Raw genomic sequence first — 22,314 nt, 5'->3', positions numbered from 1 at the left:
CCCAAAGTGCTGGGATTACAGGCATGAGGCACCACGCCCAGCCTATATGCAGACATTTCTAAGAGATATTTGGGTGTAAACATCAAGAGTCAGCTAGAAGTTGGAAGTGTCACCTAGAAAGGGAAAACCTGACCTAAGGGCTGGAATCTGCTGTTTTCTCAACACGGTTTTTACAGTAGTTGATTCTTAGATTATGTGCAGTTATGATTTTGAAAAATGAAAAGAAAAAAACAAATCTGTAATGCACGGCATGTGATGGAGGACATATTTCACAAAACTCATTTTAATTTTTTTGAGATGGAGTCTTGCTCTGTGGCTCAGGCTAGAGTGCACTGGAGCAATCTTGGCTCACTGTAACCTCTGCTTCCCAAGTTCAAGCAATTCTCCTGCCTCAGCCTCCCGAGTAGCTGGAATTACAGGCGCCCGTCCCCACACCCGGCTAATTTTTTGTATTCTTAGTAGAAACAGGGTTTTGTCTTGTTGGCCAGGCTGGTCTCAAACTCCTGACCTCAAGTGATCCGCCTGCCTCAGCCTCCCAGAGTGCTGGGATTATAGGCGTGAGCCACTGTGCCCGGCCTCCACAGAACTCATTTTAGTTGTGCATGTGAGTGTGTGTGTGCACTGGATTGACTTTCGTTAAATGTATTTCTTTCTATGGGTCATGGTAAGATTTGAAAACCCTTATTTAGTGGTTTCTCATTGTCAGTTCACTTTTCTTTTCCTATTTTTTTTTTGAGATGGAGTTTTCGCTCTTGTTGCCCAGGCTGGAGTGCAATGGCGCTATCTTGGCTCACTGCAATCCCCGCCTCTCTGGTTCAAGTGATTCTCCTGCTCAGCTTCCTGAGTAGCTGGTATTACAGGCGTGAGCCACCACGCCTGGCTAATTTTGTGTTTTTAGTAGAGATGGGGTTTCACCATGTTGGTCAGGCTGGTCTCGAACTCCTGACTTCAGGTGATCCATCTGCCTCAGCCTCCCAAAGTGCTGGGATTATAGGCGTGAGTCAGTGCTCCCAGCCAGCCAGTTCACTTTTCATAATTCTGAATTGTTGAGATATTTTACAGTTGAGAATGTGCTACTTTTTTAATTTAAAGAAGGGCAGAAGGGAGGAATGTTACAGGTGAGTACAACACTGAAGCCGAGCCCTGTTTATAGTGACTGCCAGCCTTATCATATTGTAGCCAGCATTCTCCTCCCCAGCAGGGGCACCCCCCAATCAGCAGTGACCCCATTTTCATTTATAATACAAGAGTGGTAATGGTAAGTGTGACGCTGGAAACCTTTTTGGAAAATCACTTGTAAGTCCACCACCACTCCATGCAGCCATTTTCATGCTCTTAACGTTCCACTTTGGCCTTTAAGCACATGCTTACAAATTGTCCCATAATTGCAAACCATCAGGTTCGTGTTTCACTTAATGCATATCCTTTTTCTGGAGGCAAATTCTTAGTCATTAGTTTACTGATTAAGGGTGTGCCTTTTTTTTTTTTTTGGTGGTCAATGTTACCATGTTGCTACCAAATGGTAGTAACACCATTTCTTCTGCTGCTAGCAAGGAATAAATGTTTTGCCACAATAGTAGTGGCAATTTTGTTAAATTAAAAAGTATAAAGTAGGCCGGGTGTGGTGGCTCACGCCTATAATCCCAGCACTTTGGGAGGCTGAGATGGGCGGATCACCCAAGGTCAGGAGTTCGAGATCAGCCTGGCCAACATGGTGAAACCCCGTCTCTACTAAAAATACAAAAGTTAGTTGGACACGGTGGCAGTCGCCTGTAATCTCAGCTACTCAGTGGGCTGAGGCAGGAGAATCACTTGAACCCGGGAGGCAGAGGTTGCAGTGAGCCGAGATCGCGCCATTGCACTCCAGCCTGGGAAACAAGAGTGAAACTCCATCTCAAAAAAAAAAAAAAAAAAAAAGTATAAAATAGGCCAGGCATGGTGACTCACACCTGTAATCTCAGCACTTTGGAAGGCCGAGGTGGGTGGATCGCTTTGAGCTCAGGAGTTCAGGAACAGCCCAGGCAACATGACGAAACCCCTATGAAAAATAAAAAAATTAGCCGGGCCTGGTGGCATGCGCCTGTGGTCCCAGCTACTCCAGAGGCTGAGGCTGGAGAACCACTTGAACCAGGGAGGCGGAAGTTGCAGTGAGCTGAGATTGTGCCATTGCACTCCAGCTTGGCCAACAGAGCAGGACTCGTTTCAAAAAAAAAAAAAAGTGTGAAATAGTATGTCTGGATTGTCTTTAAGTTTTATTTCTCGTGACATTGAATATTTTTCCTTTTTTTTTTTTTTAAAGTCTGGGTCTTGCTCCATCACCCAGACTGGAGTGCAGTGGTGTGATCACTGTTCATCACAGCCTTGACCTCCCGGGCTCAAGCGATCCTCCTACCTCAGCCTCCCAAGTAGCTGGGACTTCAGACACCACACCCAGCTAATTTTTGTACTTTTTGTAGAGATGGTGTTTGGCCATGTTGCGCAGGCTTATTTTTCCATTTGTTATGTTATTCTTCCCTTTGTTATGTTATTCTTTCCTTCGTGTATGATGTTCATATCCTTTGTTCATTTGTATACAATGGGAGTCTTTTTGAAGTATGACTCTCTCTGTAGGTTGCAGATATTTACTCTGTCGTAATTTTTTCAGCTGCAGAACCATTTGTGTTTCCGTTTTTATTTTAACGTTACTTCTAATCATGGGAATTTTTTAGACTTGTTATCTGTTCAGGCTTGGTAGTGTTGTGCTTTAAATTGTTTTTTCCTGTTGCCTCAAAAGTTGAAGGAGGGTAAAATGGAATTGAAAACCCTGTTCTCTGGGTGTGGTGTTTGCATGCATGTGCGTATGCCCTTTAAATCTGTAAATTGTTATTTGCTTATTATTTAACTCCCCTCAAGTTGCTAACCAGTTATCTCACCACTGTTAAACAATTCTCCCTCTGCCCCATTTTGAAAAGTTGGTATTTTGATAAACATGTGCCTCCTTCCTGCCACACTGATGCTTTATTTTCTATCATGTTCTTAGAGTTGAGACAGTTTGAGATCTTAATTTTTTTTTCTGTGCACACAAAATAGCTTTTGGAGATTCTTCCTCTGCTGGAATGGTACTTAACATTTGTGAAAAGTTTACCCATCTCTACTTTCAGGAAAGTTCTTAGTCGTGCGTGTGTGTCTGTGTGTGTGTAAGATAAATGGTGTTGGTGTTCATTGTGGATGCGTCTGCTCATAGAGGGCTAATTTCTGCCTTCCTTCAGTATGATGTGGTTTAGCAAATGAGGTGAGATGCTAGGGACCATGGTGATTTCGGGAATCATTTCGGGTCAGATCTGGGTTCTAGTTTCAGCACTACTGCCTTATCAGCCTTCCTGCATTTTTGCGTAAATGCGCTAGTAGCTCCGTTGGTGGCTCAGGAATGCTCAGTCCTTTTTTTCTCCCTTGGGATTCTGAAGCCTCCGAGCCACACCTGTTGTGCAGCTCCATCATTACCCCTCCACAGATAGAAGGCCACCATACACTGTGTAGGAGGATGTGGCTTAGGCTGGAGTCCAAATGAGCCTCCCATTTACCTCCCTCAGCTTAAACTGTGTGGAGACCAGGATCTGCCAGCCCCATGGAGGGTCAGGACCTGCTTTTCAACCTGCTGACCAACAGAATAGAGAAGGACAGAGTGAGAGGTGCTTTCCCTCCCTCTCCTGAGGTTAGGTGGGTGGCAGGGGTGGGGGAGGGGGGTGAAGGAAAACTGAAATGTTTCCTTGCAACAGTTCTTGCAATAGTTTCCTCTTCTGTGGGCTGAGGATGGGGGAAAAAGTGTCACTGGGACAGCCCCACCTCTAGACCTCATAGGGTTATCCTGGGTTGTACAAAAATGGCCAAAAGTGGTATAATGCTGGTGGTGCATGTGCTCTGGGTTGTAAGTGGCACGTGTATCAGGATACGTTGTCTGAGTGTGGCATACCTCTTCTTGGATGAGAGGGGGTTTCTTCTTAGTTACTCCGCAGTGTGGCCCTGGCTAGTGTAGTTTCGAGTATTGATGGTACCAGGGAGGGAGTGAGGGCTTGGAGTTTAGGGTGTGGCTATGAGAGTCTCTGACGGGTTGTAGGTGTGGATCCCAGCATCTGAAAGCAGAATTGTTTCCTGGTTGGTCATGAGTGTTGGGTGGAAGGTGAAACAGCAGATGGTCAGGGAAGCCAGGCGCCCCATGGAGAATCCTTGCTCCAGAGTGCTGGCCTCCCTGCCAGCTGCATCCCCCTGAAGTGTTCCCTGTAGCCTTTCCATGTTCTGTGCACTTAATGGTTGCGAGCTGCAGGAGACCAGGGACCATCAGGTTGAGATTCCCTGTGTTGCCACAGGACAGTCATTTTGCGAAGGCCCCGGGCAGGGGAGCAGAGGTGAGCCACCAACACTGCGGAAAGCACACAGACACGTTTGCTAATGAGCTGGTTTCTTTGTGGAGCTTTCATCGAGGAGGAAGGGGGAAGTTTGGCTTTTCTTACTGCTTCCGGAGAGTTCTTTACAGGGTTGGGTTAAATGAGGTTAAAGGAGCACTCTCTAGGATCCCAAGGCATTCGATTCCATGCCTGACCAGCCCTCCTCAGTTCCTGAGGCCCAGCTCCCTGGAGGGCACAGCCTTCTACTTTCCAGGCTCCTCTGGGAACCATGAGAAAGAGCGGGGCAGGATTGTCTTGTCCATAAAAAGGAACAGAGTTTCTACTGCTTAGAACATTTTTCTGCCTCATAGGGCGTTTCCAGCTGAATTGACAGTTCTCTGTGATAAATGTACTTGAGTTTTAGGTTAAAAGTTTTTTTTCATTCTATATGCATTAATCCAGTCATGGATTTATAGTTGGGTAGTGCAACCCTCCCCTGAAGGGGAAAAAAAGAACAATTAAAAAAGCCAAACCATTGACTGGGTGTGGTGGCTCATGTAGGTAATCTCAGCAATTTGGGAGGCCCTGGAGGGAGGATTGCTTGAGGCCAGGAGTTTGAGACTAGCCTGGGCAACATAGCATAGTGAGACTGCTATCTCTACCTACACAAAAAATTAACAAACCAACCCAGTGCTGTGGGGCCCTGTAATCTGAAACAAGCTGGTGAATGTTAGCTATAGCTACCATTAAGTTAGTTGCCTGCAAGGAGCCCCTCTCTGTGAATCCGTGTGCTGCATCATAGCTCACAGGCCCATCTACCTTTGTAAGATCCCCCAAGGGGACTGCTGCAGCCCTCGGTGCCTAAGCTGATACCTGATCTGCTGGGCATGGGTCTGCTGGCATGTCAGTATCATGGTGGGGGCAGGGGTGGGGGACTTGTCAGAAATGCAGATTCAGGGCTCCAACGCAGATCTCCTTACCAGAACCTTGTGTTGGGGGCTGGGATCTGTATTTAGAATAAGTGATTCCGATGCTGCCAGCCAGGCCCCTCATGCCAGTGACATTAGGGGTAGGTCACTAAGAGCCCCACTTTAGTTGAAGATGCTGAGGTCCCGAGAGAGCAGGGACTTGGATGGGCTGAGGTCATGTTGCTGGAGGAAGGCGCTTGTGTCTCTACCTGAGAGCTCCTTTTCTCCCTGCAGCCACTCTGTGTGGCCCAGACAGTGTTTAGACCTCGTGTGGCCTTGTGTCCTGTAGAGTCCTTGGGCAGCAGGTGGTTGTGTTCACACACTCATTCTTGGAGGCAAGTTTTATGGATGTACTCTTCTGCTGGTGGGGTGGTGGTAGGGCAGGAGGTGGGGATGGGGCAGCTGGGTAGTGGTCTGCCTGTCGTTCTCCCCTGCCGGTTCCCGAGGTCAGACAGAAGGAGGGGCCGGTGGATGAGTGGTAGTGTCTAGGCTGTGCCTGTCAATTCCACACCGTGGGAGAGGTGGAGCGGTCACAGGTTCCGTTTCCAGAGGAGTGTGGTTTCATGTCCCTTCTTGGCACTTCTTTCTGAGAACATTGCAGAGCAGCAGCCAGCCGGCCGTGGCAGCCTCACAGGAAGGGGTTTTGCAAGTAGCCACCACGTGGAAGCTGGTTTCTCACTGGCGGATGTGGGTCGGTCGCCTCCTCACCTCTAGGGTGGCCTTGTCTGCTTTCGCCTTGTGCTGTATTACTCTCCTCACCTGGGAAGCTGGGGGTGAGCACGGGGCTGGCATGGGACCACTGCCCTGCGGGCCTCTGATCCTGTTCCTACCTGTCCACTTGAGGCACTCCCTCCTTCCCCGCTGTTCAGCCATTGCACTGGGGGCAGGAGACCATGGAGGACTTAGGGGTCCACCTGGATTGCCACTGGGGTTCAAAAAGGAAAGCAGTAAAGGTAGCCCAGGCCCTCAGAAAAGTCCCTCAGAAATAACACCCTTCTGTGGTAGGATCTCTGAGGTTGCTTTGGGGGTTAGACACAGATAAAAATCAGTGGCCCCACCCTTCACTCTGTAGTTCACAGGGTCTTCCCACGTAGGCTGTGTAGTCCAAGTTTCATGACAGCCCTGGAGGACAAAGCTATGGCTATGGTCTGGGTTGAGGTGGGGGGGGCGGGGTGCGGGTGACAGGGGAGGGAGGGAGCAGGGGGATGGCTGCTGGCTCCAGTGGCCTTCCTCACCTCTGAGGGCTGAGCTTCAGAGGTTCTCAGAAAATGCTGCATGAATGAATATGGAGCCCTCATCTTGGCTTTTCTTCACTGGGCACAGTTGGATCATGTCCAGACCTGCCTGCATGTTCATCTCCCAAACGTGGCTCTTTGTGGTTGAGCCCCTGTTTCTTCTGTTGGCTCTGGTGCATGGAAAGAACGTGGACTGTGAAGTCCCCTGTCCTTGGTTCCAATCCTGGGCTATCACTGCTCTCTTGTCCTTGGGCAAGTCATGTGATCTTTCTGAATGGTTTCCTAAACCATGAAGTGAAAAAAAACCAATTCCCAGTCGAGAGGTGATGAGATCAATATTTGGGAAGGCTCCGAGCAGAATTCTTGGTACTTAAAAGACACTTAAAAAGCATCTTTCTTCCTTCTTTCAAAAATGTCTCTTATCCTTTCGTTTGTTTTTTGGAGAGCTGATTCAACCTGAGTTTTGCATTACCTATACCTAGCCTTGGTAGTAGGCCTCTGCTTGGACCGGTAAAGGGTCATGAGGGAAATGATCGGGAGCTTTCTGGAATCTACCTATGAGCAGGTTTTGGGGAGAGGTTTTAACGCTGAGCCTGTCATCTCACTAGTCACACATCTCTCCGCAGATTCTGCTTCTCAGAAGATGCACTATTATAGATACTCTAACGCCAAGGTCAGCTGCTGGTACAAGTACCTCCTTTTCAGCTACAACATCATCTTCTGGGTAAGTGGATGAGAGTGGCCACATTCCCTTGTTTAGTCCTTTATTCACTAAATTATGGTTTTCCACACACTCTTAATTTGCCAGACACTATGTAAAGCTCTGGAATAAGGTGGTGGGGAGGGTCAGTGACCCCTACCCTCACAGAACCAGTTGCAACTGTGGGGATGGGGGAAGGCCGAAGGCTGAGGTGATTGAAAGCCAGAGTAAGGCCAACCCAGCCTTGGGGGTTCAGGAAGCCTTGGGACTCTGACCCAGATTCCTGTCTGTCTCCCTCACCTGCCCCCTGTTCCGATCCTGGGAGTGCCCCAGTGAGACATCAGGAGCAACGTACTTTGTGTGCATCTGACTATGGGCCAGACCCTGTTTTAGGTTCTGGGAGGTGATAGCAGACAAGGGCAATAAAATGCTATTCTTATAGTGCTTATGTGTAACCAAGAGGCATGTTAGCCTCCTGAACAACAGGACAGTGAGGGAGATGCTCCTTAGCTAGGGTGGCCAGGGAAAGGCATTCTGTGGAGGTGACTTGTGGGCTGAAAACTGAGTACTAATGAAGAGGCGGCCAAGCAGGGATCTGGGGAAGAATGCTCCAGACAGACAGAATGGCAGCTGCAAAGGGCCTGAGGCAGGAATGAGCTCTGTGTGTGCAAAGGACAAACAGAAGGCCATGTGGCTGGAGCTGAGTAAGTGGCAGAAGGGACACAGATAGGGACAGAGGCATGCAGGAGCCAGGTCACAAAGGATCACACGGGTCTCAATAAATAGTTGGAATTATTTTTTACTGCTTTAAATAATTATTGGAAGGCTTGTAAGTTGGGTGGTGTGATCTGATTTTGGAGTGACTGGAGAGTCACTCTGCAGAGTGACCAGGTTCTGAGATGGGATTTGGGATAGAAGGGGTACATTTAAATTATCTCATAGCCAGCCTCAGGGAGATACCATTTCCTTTGTTGTTGACTGTCCTGGAGATGGAAGTCTTGGCCAGCCACCATCAGAGGAAGGGCTGGACCAGATGAGAGTGTGGAAAATGGGTGTGTTGACTGAGAAGAGGAGAGGTCTGAATATTGAGCCCTAGGATGCTAGAGGTTGGGTCGAGGAAGAAAACCCACTCCCAAGTTGGCTGAGAGCGAGTGGTCCGAGGTAAAGGGAAGACCAGGAGATTGTGTGTTGTAGAAGCCTTTAAAGTAGAAAGGCACAGTCAACCATGGTGCAGAGAGGCGAAGAAGGATGAGGACAGGACATTGGTAATGGCTTAGACAAAGTGGAGGTTGTTGATGAACTTGAAGAGACCACTCTGTGCTCTGGGTAGCGGATCGGGGTGGGTGGATAGAAACCCAGCTGGAGTTGGCTGAGGAGCCAGTGGGAAGTAAAGAAGTGAAGGGGATGACTCTTGACAGTTCTTCCAAGGATGCTTGCCTTAAAGAGGAGAAGAAAAGTTGGACACTGGCTGGAGATGGTCAGGGGGTTAAGGGAGATATTGCATGTGTTTATTGCCAGTGAGATTGGTCCAGGGAGAGGCAGACATTGATTCTGTGCAGGAGGGCCTGGGGACATGATCATGCACAGAGGCTTTTAAAACCATTAAACATAGTTTATGAATATCTGTGTGGGTGTAGGTGGAGAAAGGAGGACAGAATGAGTGGCCATGATGTCATATTTTGCTTCTACTGCAGATTTGGCATCACCTATTGGGACTGGAACTCTTGAAAACAAGGCAGACTTACTAAGTCTTCTCAGCCTTGCAAGCTTGATTTTACAGCCTCATCTCCTGGTGATTTATCTTAGTGTGTTTGGGGATTTTCTGTCCTAGAGAAATAAGGTGGGATTCAATGGCTTGGTCTTTTAGCCCACATCTTTTCCTGTGCTCCGATAACTTTGCACCAGCAACTGCATCATTGTTCCTGAAATAGGGCATTGCTGGATATTTGATGTGGTGCCTCTGGGTCCCTCTTAATGTGGGATTCCGTCCTCCATCCTCATGATGTTTGGCTTCTCAGAGCAGCATTGTTCCCTGTCTGGAGAGCCCCCTGGCCTTACCTGGTGTTCCCCCTCCACCATCCTGCACCCCCAGCCAAGTATATGGTGGAGGGTCAGGTCACTGGGCTAGGCAGGCAGTCTGACACTTGGACACTTGGACACCCAGTTGCTCCCTTCTGTGGGTGTGCTGCTTGGCTTTGTGCCTCAACCTCCGACTCTCATCTTAATTTCTGCAGCTAGAGCAACACTCTTCCATTACCGCTGTGGCTGAGGGCCCTGGTATCTTCATTTCTTCAGAGGGTTTCAGGAGAGAGTTTTTGACACCAGGGAGCTCTACTAACTTGCTCGGTAACACATTTGCCGCACTATATTCCAGTAGTGGAGCGCATGAATCCAGCATGGTAGTAAGTCTGCTTGGTGGTTGAAGGGTGCTGCAGTGTTTTCCGCCTTTTGCAGATTTGGCAATGTGTGTGTTGAAAGTTAATCATTTTTCAGTTAGTGTGCGTTGGGGCAGAACAGGAAGGAACAAACAGGAACAGCCAGGAAGACCAAGCATGAGAGAGCTTGGTTGGGAAATAAGAGTGGGAGGCCAAGTGCCTTGCTTAGGGGGAAGCTGCTGGACCCTCCCACTGGGTTCCTGGTAGTGATGTGCAGTCTTCATTTGCACTGGAGCTGGCAATGTGGGGTGAGGCCTGACACTGGGGCGCACAGCCCTCTGGGAAGCTCATGGTGTAGCAGGAGTGTGCCAGGCTGGCTCTGGGCACCCAGGGTCTCCCTGAGCTGAGTGGCCTGGCTAAGCTTCAGTGTTTTCCTTGTGACGTAGCACTCTCAGCTGCCTAGTGTCTGCCTCAGGTTGCTGAAAATGTATAAAGTGGAATGCCCAAGCCCTTGCCTCTTCAGATAAGTTTTCTTTTTTTAAAATGGAGAAAATATAAAAGTAGGATAATAAAATGAGCTCCATGTTCCCACCATCTAGCTTATTTGATTTGTATCTCCCCGCTCAACCCTTTGGATTATTTTGAAGCAAGGCCCAGGTAGATGATTTTGCACAGTGTTTTTATTTGTATTTTGTTTAATGAATTAACAGTGAGCAGTGGCAGAAGGATTGCACATGCTGATGGTGGACACTGGGCTCAGCAGGCAAGTTTCAACGTGCAGAAGGCAACTTGTTGCTTCTGTGACCAATTCTAGGTGTTGGAACAAATATGATGTTTTATTTAGTAGTTTGCCCTCAATTAGAATTATTTTCATAGGCTGGGCATGATGGCTCACGCCTGTAATCCCAGCACTTTGGGAGGCTGAGGCGGGCAGACCATGAGGTCAGGAGATTGAGACCATCCTGGCTACGGTGAAGTCCTGTTTCTACTAAAAATACAAAAAATTAGCCGGGCGTAGTTGCGGGCGCCTGTAGTCCCAGCTACTCAGGAGGCTGAGGCAGGAGAATCGCGTGAACCCGGGAGGCAGAGCTTACAATGAGCCAAGATCACGCCACTGTACTCCAGCCTGGGCGACAGAGTAAGACTCTGTCTCCAAAAAATATATATATATATTTTTTTTCCACAATAGCATTCTTTATAGATAAATACCCTTTGGTCGCTAATAGATTTTTTTTTAAGCTCTCTGACTTCAGGGTCAAGATTTCCCAGGGATTGTTAAAACCTGCTTGGGATAAGAAATGTGGATGCCACTGATGTTTGCGTGTCTGTTCTGAACCTCTTGGTTTACAGAATGAGAATGGAATGGGCTTCATGAGGTTCTTATCACAAGGATGTTAGGGAAAATATGCTTCCGTGCAACATAGCTTTTTGAGAGCGCTAGTGTTTTTTACTTGTTAAAAAAATCATTCTTTAGTTGTACTAGACCTGTTTTTAGTGCAAAATCTCACTTTGACTTAGGAAATGCAAATCAAAACCACAATGAGATACCACTTCACACCCATTGGGATGGCTATTATTTTAAAAAATGGAAAATGACAGATGTTGATGAGGATGTGGAGAAATTGAAACCTTTGTGCATTATTAGTGAAAATGTAAAATGGTGCAATTGCTATGGTAAACAGTATGGTAGTTCCACAAAAGTTAAAAATAGAGTTACCGTATGATCCAACAATTCCACTTCTGGGTATAACAAATAGAGCTGAAAGCAAGATCTCGCAGAGATATTTGTACACCCATGTGCACATTCATAGCAGCATTATTTACAGTTGCCAGAAGGTAGAAACAACCAAAGTGTCCATCGATGATTGAGTGAATAAACAAAATGTGATATTATACAGATGTGAAAGAGCTTAAAAAGGAAGGCCGTTCTGTCACATGCTACAGCATGGGTAAACCTTGAGGACATTGTGCTGAGTGAGATAAGCTAGACGCAAAAAGACAAATACTGTATGATTCCACTTATATGAGGTGCCCACAGTAGTCAGAATCATAGAGACAGGAAGTAGAATGTTGGTTGCTAGGAGCCTGGGAAGGGAAGATTGGGGAGTTGTTGGTTAATGGGTACAGAAGATCTCACTTTGACGTGCAGAGGAAGGGAAGCTGGGAGAGGCGTACACTGGAGGAGTGGCGTCTGGCCCTTTGTCTTTGCTCATTTATACCCCCCACTGGTTCCACAAAGCATTTGGGGTTGTCTAAGTTTGCCGAGTGAATCCTCTAGAGGGATGATTCAGATGATGTCTGCAACTCCAGGGCTGGTTTCCAGCACAAGCATTGGCTTTAATCTGCATGCTGAGGTTGGATGAAGTCCTTGCCTGGATCTGCTTCAGAGACGGATTAAAAGTGAAGAACTGAAACCCCTTCTAAGTAGACTGTAGGCCTTTGTTACACAGGAGAGTCCTTTGCTTGTCTGTAGTTTAAAAAAAATTTTTTTAAATGACATTCTGCCATTGGTTTTCTCAGTGACTTGGGTCTATTTGAGCTTACCCTTGTAAAATGTGTGAATTCGCCTCTGTGCAGCCTGTTTCTGAGTGAGATGAGATCCATGGACATCTGTGCTCTGTGACCAGCATGGCTTGAGGCCTCTTCCTTCAGAGTCACAGATATCTCCTGTGAGTAGGGTGAACATGTAATCTGTGGCTCAACTTTTGAGAGTAAGAGAGAGTTTGTTGAGAATGTTCCTGGAACAACAGGTGTACGCCAGGCCTGTCCTGTGCAAATCTGGGCATGTGGCCACCCTGCACAAGAAAGAGAAGACAAGCCCAAGGAGGAAAGATCAGCTCTCTTTCCTTACCCTTGTCTAGGGCATCTTTGCAGGCAGGGTCTTATTCTCTTCATCAGACTTTTATTATGCTCCTCTTTAGAGAGGACTTGCCACCTCACAGGATAGTCTGCTGTTCTGGGCTCTTCTGACTGATGGAGAATTGCCCTTATTTGAGCTGAACTCTGTGCCTTTGATATCAGACCCCAAGGCCTGATCCCTAGATCTTCAGGCAGATGATTTCTTCATTTCCATCTCAGTGATGCAGTCAAAAGGGAAAAGTCTAGTGTTTTAATAATGTATATAGTGTATTTTTGTTTTCACTGCTGGGAAGATGTCCTTTTTTCTCTTCAAGTAGTATTTAATCAACTTTTGTAATTGCATGGGAATTCATAAAGGCTAAACAAGGCATCCCAGGTTTACTGCATTTCTTCTTCCATGCCCCATTGTCCTGTCTGCAGGCACACAGTTTCATATCCTGTGAGTAGTATCCTTGCAATCTTGAGATATGCATTTTCACAGCAGCATCTACTAATACAGAACATTCCAGGTTGCAACATTATCTTTCCAACCGTATTTTTAGAAATTCCCATATTGGACATTTAGGTTGTTTCCAATTTTTTTGCTATCCCAGATAAGGATGCAGTGATTAGTTTATGTAATACACATTCTTCCCTTTAGGGAAGGGAGGGAAATTATTCGCTGAGATAGATTCCCAGGAGTGAGATTAAATGGGTCACAAGGTGTGTACATTATTTTAACCTGCCTGACATACAGTCAGAATCACATCCCCAGAACGACTGCCTCAATTCATAGGAAATTGACCGTCTTTTGGCACAGGGGGTGTGTGTGTGTGTGTGTGTGTGTGTGTGTGTGTGTGTGTGTGTGTTTCTGCATTTAGGCTTGCCAAGGCAGAGGACAGGGATTGCTTAATCAGAAACTCCACTAGAACTTAAGGAATGGCCAGTGGTGCTGAGGCCTGCATGGCCTCAGCCCCCAATTTTCCCAACTTAGGCAAGTGTGAGGCTGGGACCACCAGTTGGGATTACTGAGGAAGGGATGTTCAAGGTGCTCTGAGATTATTGCCTGGCACACAGGACTGTTAAATGCTTACACGTACTTTCAAGTCTTAAGTACCTTGGTGTACTTGTATAACTCTGCCTCCTTGGCTGGTAAATAATCAGCATGGCATAGTCTACAGGAGTGATTTTTCTTGTTTGTGCTTTTTTTCTTTAATGGAAATCCTTTTTATAATGATCACTTCTATTGATGTCTGATTTAGATAGAATAACATTTATTCATTTTAACTGTACAGTTCAATCTCAACTGTACATGTCACATAATCACTATCATCACAATGAAGATATAAAACATTCCCATCACCCCAGGAACTTTCCTTGTGCCCTTACAGTCATGCCCACCCCACCCCACCCCTTCCCTGGGTGATGGTGGTTCTGCCTCCTGTTGCTATAAATTAAACTCTGGTATCTGACTTTTTTTAGTTAGATGATAGTGTCTCTATTGTTTTTCTCTTTTTAATTACTTTTTAAAAATCTTTTGAAATTATTTTTTATTTTTTAATTGTACAACATACATAACAGAAAATTTGTCATTGAAACCATTTTAAGTGTATAGTTCATTAGCATCAAGTACATTCACATTCACCTTGATTGCTGTTCTCATTTTGATTATTTCTTCCTTTCTACTGTGGGATTATTTTGCTTTTCCTTAGCTACCTAAACTGGAAGAGTAGATCACTAATTTTTAGATCTTTTTTTCCTAACTAAAGGAGAGGGGTAAAATGCTTATACGTGCTGGTATAGTTGTCTTTGTGTTTATTCTGGGGCCTTTGAGATTGTGGGTTTATAGTTTTCATCAGATTTGGAATATTTTAGCCATTATGTTTTCAAATGTACACCCTTTTCCTCCCCTTCCCTGTCCCATTTCCCTAGGACATTGTCCTAGGCTTGGTTTAGTTTTTTATTTTGTTGAGCATTTTACCCCTCTCCTTTAGTTTCCGTGGCTTTGTCTTCAGCTTTACTGATCTTTTCTTCCGTAGCGTCTCACTGGCTGTTAAACCCATCTAGTGAAGTCTTCATTTCTAGTATTGTAGTTTCTATTTTTAGTAGTTACATTTAGGTCTTTTTTATGCCTCCAATTTCTTTCCTTATCATATTTATATTTTCCTTTAAATCCCTGAACATATTTGCAATACTTGTTTTGAAGTTGTTGCAATTTCATCTTCTCTGTCATACTTGTGTCTTCTATTTACTGAATTTTTTCTCTTGTAGCTCACTTGTTTCCTTTTCTTCCCTATCTAGTAACTTTTGATTGGATGTTAGTTATAGTTTTTCCACTAAGTATTCTTCCCTAACAGTATGAAGTTTTTTGTGTCTGATATCTTTCATTTAATATCATATGTGAGATTCATTCATGCAGTTGTACATAGTTGTAGATCATTTATTCTTGTTGTGTAATATTCTATTGTGGGGATATATTGTTTGTGTTGTTTACAGTTTTAGGCTATTAAGACCTGTTACAGTGGTATAAAAACATACCAGTGTTGGAGACCTGAGTATAGGGTATCCCAGGCTTTGTGTGGCTGAGCAGGAGGAAATCCCGTCTTTCCTCTCCAGGTCCAGATGGTTTTAGTGTGATAGTTTAGAGCTGAGCTTTGCAGACTATGGCTTGCAGGCCAAACCTGGCCTTCCGCCTGTTTTTACACATACAATTTTATTGGAACACAGCCACACCCATTCATTTACGTATTATCTATGGCTGCTTTCCCATTATAACAGCAGAGTTGAGTAATTGCTACGGGGATCATCCAGCACACAAAGCTGAAAATATTTACTATTTGGCCCTTTACAAAAATGCTGACCACTGCTTTAGTATCTTGGTTTTCTACCCACTGTTAATCACTGTGAACTGTGCCAAAGTTAGGATGGGGGTTTCTTCTCTCCTGGGGGTACTGCCTGTCACCTCCCTTGAATGACTCTGTTCCCTCCGCCTTCCTTCCTTTCAAGGGCCTTGACACAGGTTCCTGGGCGGGGCTCAGTGGGGGTCAACTCCCTGTTATCTGGCAACACAGACAGCTGTGGAAGCTGCCCCTGGAGCCCTCTGCGCAGTCCTTCCCCACAATGGGGCCCTCGCATGGGTTCTCTGGCTCTGCTGGAAGGGCACATGTTGTTGCCTTTTCTCAGAACCACCCTTCTGGCAGGAGGAAAAGCTGGGGTGTGATAGCTGTGTGACCCCGTGCAAGGTACCTCCTGCTCTGGGCTCTGTTTCCCTGTGTCATAAGGAAGCCGAGTCCTAGCATTCCTTCTGGCTCCCAGACCTTCCAAACTCCCACTGACAAGTGGCTTGGTTCAGACTTTCAACACAGGATGGTTAACTGCAACTCCTCCCTTGGCCCACTGGGCTCTCAGGGCCAGGCTGGGTCTGGGATCTGCACCCTCCTGGTCGTTTTTTGCCTCAAGTTCTATTGAATCATCAGCATTTCAAGTGGCCACAAGTATCGCTGTTGTTTCCTGAATGCCTCAGGCCTGGATTCGGGATTTCCTATTCTGGAGAGTGCCAGGACCCTGGGGTTTCCATCTGGTGTAATTTGTAATGGCAAAGCTTAGCCAGTGGGAGGTGCATGTGCATGGGTCCTTGGAGGTCATCGGTCTCCTGCTGCTTATTTTGCTGATTGGCAGACTGAGACCCAGGAGAGGGATGGCTTCCTCGAGGCCCTGACTCTGTAAGTTAGGAACAAAGCTGAGACTCAGTCCTGGCTTCCTCCACTCCCTGGCGTTTTCTTTCCATCATCCTTTCCTACCTCACTCGAAAAGCCTGCAGAAGGCCCTGTTTCCCTAAGCTCTGCTTCACTGTTGTCTCCAGAAGCCCAGTTAAACAGGTGCCTCTGGAAAGGAGAACTTTGTCTTAGGACGGAGGCTGGTGCTGGAAGTAATTGGGGGTGGGGTACGGAACACCAGCATCACGAGAAGGAGACGCAGTGTCTTCAGGACAGCAGATGCTTGTGGCATATCCTCGAACGTCCCCCGCGTCTCTGCTCTGCCTGCCCTGCAGGAGGGCATGGCCACCTTGAGACTGGCTCTGTGCCTGGAGTAAGTATGTCACGTAGGATCTTCTTTTAATCTTTCCAACCTTCCTGTGACCTAGGAAAGATCATTCCTGTTTTGTAGAGAACATAGGCTCAGAAAAGGTATCGGACTCGCATGAGGCCCTGTCACTAGGCAGCTGCAAAGCAGAGACTGGACCCAGGGCCGGCTTTGTTCAGGGGAAGAGGCTCTGTGAATGTCAGCCTGAGTCAGCGCATGGATTGTGCAAGACCCGGAGGCCAGCAGGGTAGAGCCTGAGAGCATCGCCTGCTGCTGGTAGTTCGCCTTGATCTTGCTGAAGAAAGGCCTCTGGGGCCTGCTGGAGTTGCCAAGTACTTTTATACATGCTTAAATCTTGCAAGGAGCCAAGGCCATTAAATCATGGGTGAGAGGCTGCCTTTGACCCGCTTGGAGCTGCATCTTTCTCCTCCAGTTCAGCAGGGCCTGGCCGGGTGTCACTTCCTTTGTGACTTGATTGCGCTTGGGTAAAGTACCACGTGCTTGCTCATGTGGTAAGTGGATTTCTTGTGTCTGGACTCTGGCTGGACCAGCCCAGAGTGCCCCAAGAGGACCTCCTGCCTTTCGCAGGGGCATTTTCCTAAGGTGAAAGGTCAATATTTAATCTTTGCGGTGACCCACAAAGAGGCCCTGCTGCCTTATCCACCTGCCCTGGTTGGGACACAAGTGGTCTCACCACCTGACAGTGTGGATCATTTGGCTTTAGAGCTGCACAACCCCAAAGCCCCCCTGTGGAATTCCTACATCCCCGGGCCCTTATGTGAGTGCCCCTGCGTGGAAGGCAGCTGCTCTGTGGGTGGTAAGATAATGTGTTGCCAGGGTCAGAGGCATCCAGGTTTGGTTCTTAAGTCTGCCACCAGCTAGCCATGTGACCTTGGGCAAAGGACCAAATTGCTCTACATTTGAGCTTTCCTGTCTGAAAAATGCGGGTAATTGAGCCAGTGTTATGGGATGTGGAGGGATAGCCTTAGGTCCATTAAGTGTTTAATGCAGTGCACAGCTCCCAGGAAAGGGCAGCTATTCGCAGTGACCATAGCAGTCTAGGAGCTCGCTGGTGCAGCAGACAGAAGGCTGGTCTCCCCTCAAGCTGGGCCAGAGCTGGGCCCCGTTCTTCAGTAGGTAATTCAATTAGGCCATAGGAGGGAGACAAAGAAGGTCACTTGAGGCTGGAGGGTACTCAGCTGAACCCTCACTCCCAGAAGATTGGCAGCCAGGGCTCACAGCAGTCAGGGCTCACCCAGCCTGGCCCCACAGACCATCTGCTGCAGAGTTCCAGGGAAGGGTACCGTGGGGTGAAGCGGGCCAGTGACCCGGTTCATTCATGGGACTGTTATGTGAGCTCTCAGGCAGGTCACTTCCCCTGTCTGGTCCTCCCTCAATCTCCTGGTCTCTGAAACCAGATTTGTTCGTACTCAGAGTTCCTGCCCTGGGTCACTGTTTGTTGAACCCATGATCTGACATGTGATCCCCAAGTTCCTGTCTTTCCGGTGTGAGTTAACTTTAGTTCTTCCTTTAAGACAGAATAAAAAACAACACGAGGCCTTATTCTTTTTTTTTCTTTTTTTTTTTTTTTGAGACGGAGTTTTGCTCTTGTTGCCCAGGCTGGAGTGCAATGGCGCCATCTTGGCTCACCGCAACCTCCACCTCCTGGATTCAAGTGATTCTCTTGCCTCAGCCTCCTGAGTAGCTGGGATTACAGGCATGCATCACCACGCTCAACTAATTTTGTATTTTTAGTAGAGATAGGGTTTCTCCATGTTGGTGAGGCCGGTCACAAACTCCTGACCTCAGGTGATCCGCCCACCTCAGCCTCCCAAAGTGCTGGGATTACGGGTGTGAGCCACCACACCTGGCCAAGCCCTTATTCTTAGAGCTGAGAGAAAGAGAACTGCACGCACTGGTAGGGAGCTGGCTTCCCCAGCAAACAGAGTCAACCAGGGCTTTCCCTGGGGGCCTTGAGAAGATCAGCAAGCGAAGGAGGGTATGGTCTGTGGGCCATATGCAGAGCGGTAAGTGGCCCTGCGTTTGGGGAAGGGGTGATTGGAACAGAGGTGAGCAGGAGTGGGCCTACCTTTGCATGGGCACTGTGCCCCTGAGGGTGGGGATATGAACAGCTCTTGAGGTCGTGGGTCTTTTTTGAGAACTTGTACAGAACAAAATTCCTTTTGTGAAACCAGTCACCTTTTCCTGTTGTATCTATTTAGTCACCTGGGAGAGCAATTAATACAGCACCTCAGCATGAATTCACAGAAACCTATTAATATAGATGGAACTGAGGCTTTTTTTTTTTTTTTTTTTTTTTTTGGGAGACCTGGTCTTACTCTGTCACCACCCAGGCTGGGGTGCAGTGGTGCAATCTCAGCTTACTGCAGCCTTGACCTCCCAAGTTCAAGCAGTCCTCCCACCTTGGTCTCCCTGGTAACTGGGAATACAGGCATGTGACACCACACCCAACTAGTTTTTTAAAATCTTTTTGTTTGTACGCCTGTAATCCCAGCACTTTGGGAGGCCGAGGCGGGCGGATCACAAGGTCAGGAGATCGAGACCACGGTGAAACCCCGTCTCTATTAAAAATACAAAAAATTAGCCGGGCGTGGTGGCGGACGCCTGTAGTCCCAGCTACTCAGGAGGCTGAGGCAGGAGAATGGCGTGAACCCGGGAGGCGGAGCTTGCAGTGAGCCGAGATTGTGCCACTGCACTCCAGCCTGGGGCACAGAGCTAGACTCTGTCTCAAAAAAAAACCAACAACAAAAAAAACCTTTTTGTTTGTCTGTTTTAAGAGATGGGGTCTTGCCATGTTGCCCAGGCTGGTCTTGAACTCCTGGGCTCAAGCAATCCTCCTGCCTCAGCCTCCCAAATTACTGTGAGCCACTGTTCTCAGCCTGAGGCTGGTATTAATGTGGGAAACGATACACTTAGAAGTCAGACTTAGTAGTCAAGGTGAGAGAAGGGGTGAGCTGTGAAGTGCAGTGGGGAGGAGAGAGGGCAGCTCCAGCAGTGGTTTTGTTGAGTGTCTTTAAGACAGACTTTTCTCACCTGTCCCATGTGGCACCAGGGGATGAGTGGACTGTCTTGGAAAGTGGTTAGGCAGGGGCTGGAATGTCTGTTGGGAATGCTGGATGGGGCATCGGCCTCTGGGCTTGTTCTACTCTGACTGTAGGCGAATGCCCCTATATAGAGCTTGGCCCATGGAACTGGGCCAGGCTGAGTTTTTCTTGGCCCACATTTGCTGAAAATGCTTTTGGATCGAATCACACCCAGAAGCGCACCTGGGGGTAACTAGAAGGACCCAGGCAAGCACTGTCGTGGTCTTGGGTCCTGGGGAGTCACTCATGCCTGCTCTGTGCCTACTGTGGGCCAAGCCCTCCTCGTTGTTGGGCTGCAACTCTGAACAAAACAGATAACATCTCTGGCCTTAGAAGGGCTTAGCTGGGGAGACACAATAGAGAGACAGGCCCTGTGGTCTGGGATCAGTGCCACAAAGAAAATCAACAGAGGAGGTCACACGTGGGAGATGGGGAGCAGTTCCACGAAGGGTGGTAAAAGGAGGCCTTGAACGCAGTGAGGGAGGAGTCAGGAATGGATATGGAGGAAGAGCATTCCAGGCTGAGGGAAGAGTGTCCTGGCTCTGAGGCAGGGGTGATCTTGATGACTTCAAGAAACAGAAGGAATGTCAGGGTGGCCCGGGGAGTGGGTTGCAGGTGGGAAGGAGATGTCTTGGGAGGTGTGCGCAAAGCCTGGCTGCAGAGGCCCTTGGGGACCATGGGAGAGAACGTGCATTTTCTTCTAGGTCTGCGTGGGAAGTCACTGCAGAGTTTCGAGGAGGGGAGTTCCCAGCTCTGTATTTTTGAAGGACCAGTCTCGTTGCTTGGACCAGTGAGGAGCCCCCTGTGGGATCCAGACCCGAATGGGTTGAGCCGGGGCAGGTGGGAGCAGAGACTGGAGAAAAGCTGGTTGAATGCACCGTGTATTTGGAGGCAGAACCAACAGAGGGTCCTCTGGGTTGAGTGTGGGGCAAAAGAGGAAGAAGGCACCAAGCCTAGGGTCTGGGTTTTCTCTCTACACTTGCTGGGTGGACGGTGGTACCACTGAATGAGACGGAGAAGAGTTGCATGAGTTGGGTTGGGGTCGGGGGACCAAGGCTGCGTAGTGGGGCAGAATAAGAGTGAAATATCATTAGCTGTCTTAGGAGGACAAGTAAAGTAGACATTAGAGTATTTGACCGGGGGCATGGCCAGGACTGGACATCTGGGTATGTCGGTCAGCAGTGTTTAGATGGTATTTAAACCTTGTGAATTATGAGATCATCGAGAGGGCTCAGGGCAGGGTGAAGGAGCTAGGACTGTGAGTGACGCCCACCAGTGTCTAGAGGGGTCTGAAGGAGGAGGAGGAGTAGCAGGGAGGAAGGCAGTTGGCATATGCTCAGGGTCCCTGAAGCAGAGTGTGTCAGTGGAGTGCTTGGAGGAGGAGAGAATGACCAGCTGTGACCATTGAGGTCAGATACCACAAGGAAAAGTCTTGGCCTCCAGCTTTGGCAAGAGGGAGGCAGGTCACTGGGGGCCTTGAATAAGATGGGTGGGGATGGAGCTTACAGGTTTCGGCAGGTGGTGACCAGTCGCCTGCAGGCTCGCTCGGCATGCCAGTGTAAGACACCTGGGGAGGGAAACGAAGCAGTCATGCATTCCATCAGGAAAACCCTTCCCAGCTAGTCAGTTCAGGGGGAGGACTGAGAAGCAGGAAATGGGTGTGGTGTGGTAGAAAGGGCTAGAGATGAGCCCAGGGAGTTCTGCCCCCCTTGGCTTGGTGCTGTATCTAGTACTTGAGATAGCATCTGGCACTCGGGATGTACTCCGTGAATATTTGTTGAATGAATGAGTGAGGAGTGAATGAATGAACTGAGACTTGTGATTCAGCCCTTCTCCCCACTGCCTGGCACTTTGGTTTTGGCCCTCCCTGGGCCTCAGTGCCTCTGCTTTTGTAAAATGGAGGCATTAGTTCTTGGTGGGGGTTCTTCGCTTAGTGTTCACAGACCACTGTGGGAGCCAGCAGTGGGAAGCTGTGAATCCTCTAAAATTTCATACAAAATACTGGGCATTTGTGCATTTTCTGAAAGTGATCTGTGATCCAGAAGAGGTTGGATCACAGATTACTTTCAGGGTTGGGTAAGACTTCCTGGGGTTTTCCTTGAGCCCTTTCTTTCCATTCTAGCCCCTGGGGCTAGTTACTGAGTAAAATAGGCAGAAGTGGCTCAAGGCTTGAGATCACTGGTAGTCATAGAGAAGCGTGGTCCTGTTATTTATCGTGAGATGGTGATAAATGGCAGTGAAATGCCAGTGTGGTGTAAAGTAGTCACAGAAAAATAGGAGGCAGCTTTATTAGCAGAGCCCACGTTGTGTTTTGTTCTATGTGGAAAAGCCCTCCCTGGTTCAGGAGCCTGTGTCATGTATTTGGGAGGGCCCCTTTTTGTTGTGGTGCACATGGGGTATAGGGTCCTGCAGGTGGGAAGTTGGGCTTGGGGGTGCTTCTCCTCTGGGGTGAGCTTACTGCTTAGAGCAGGCCTATTTTCTCTAGCTAAAAACCCAGCCTTTCCTGAGCACAGGTGCACCCCCTGCTCAGTGTAGATACAGTGAGGGGGAGGATCAGCCCTGGCCTGGGCCTCTGGATAGCTGCTTATCTGTGCCTGGAGTCTTATCTCCAGGGCTAGAGAGCTGGGGTGTGTGGCAGAGATCCTGGGCT

At 48.0% G+C, this 22,314-nt stretch overlaps 1 protein-coding gene across 4 annotated transcripts in view; it reads left to right on the top strand.

The window, feature by feature from the left end:
• The window catches only part of TSPAN14 (tetraspanin 14), a 63,327-nt gene that overhangs the window by 26,284 nt on the left and 14,729 nt on the right, over positions 1-22,314 (top strand). For 3 of the 4 annotated variants that reach the window (XM_025396860.1, XM_025396857.1, XM_025396858.1), the window contains exon 2: positions 7,191-7,288. In XM_025396860.1, the coding sequence (XP_025252645.1) occupies positions 7,208-7,288 (81 nt within the window). In that variant the 5' untranslated portion in view covers positions 7,191-7,207. Of the gene's footprint in view, positions 1-7,190; positions 7,289-22,314 lie in introns of those variants that run through there. The other variant, XM_025396859.1, reaches the window with a different exon arrangement.

The sequence above is a fragment of the Theropithecus gelada genome, chromosome 9 (genome assembly GCF_003255815.1).
Source record: "Theropithecus gelada isolate Dixy chromosome 9, Tgel_1.0, whole genome shotgun sequence".
Lineage (NCBI taxonomy): Eukaryota > Metazoa > Chordata > Mammalia > Primates > Cercopithecidae > Theropithecus > Theropithecus gelada.
This window is presented reverse-complemented; position numbering and strand designations above follow the sequence as displayed.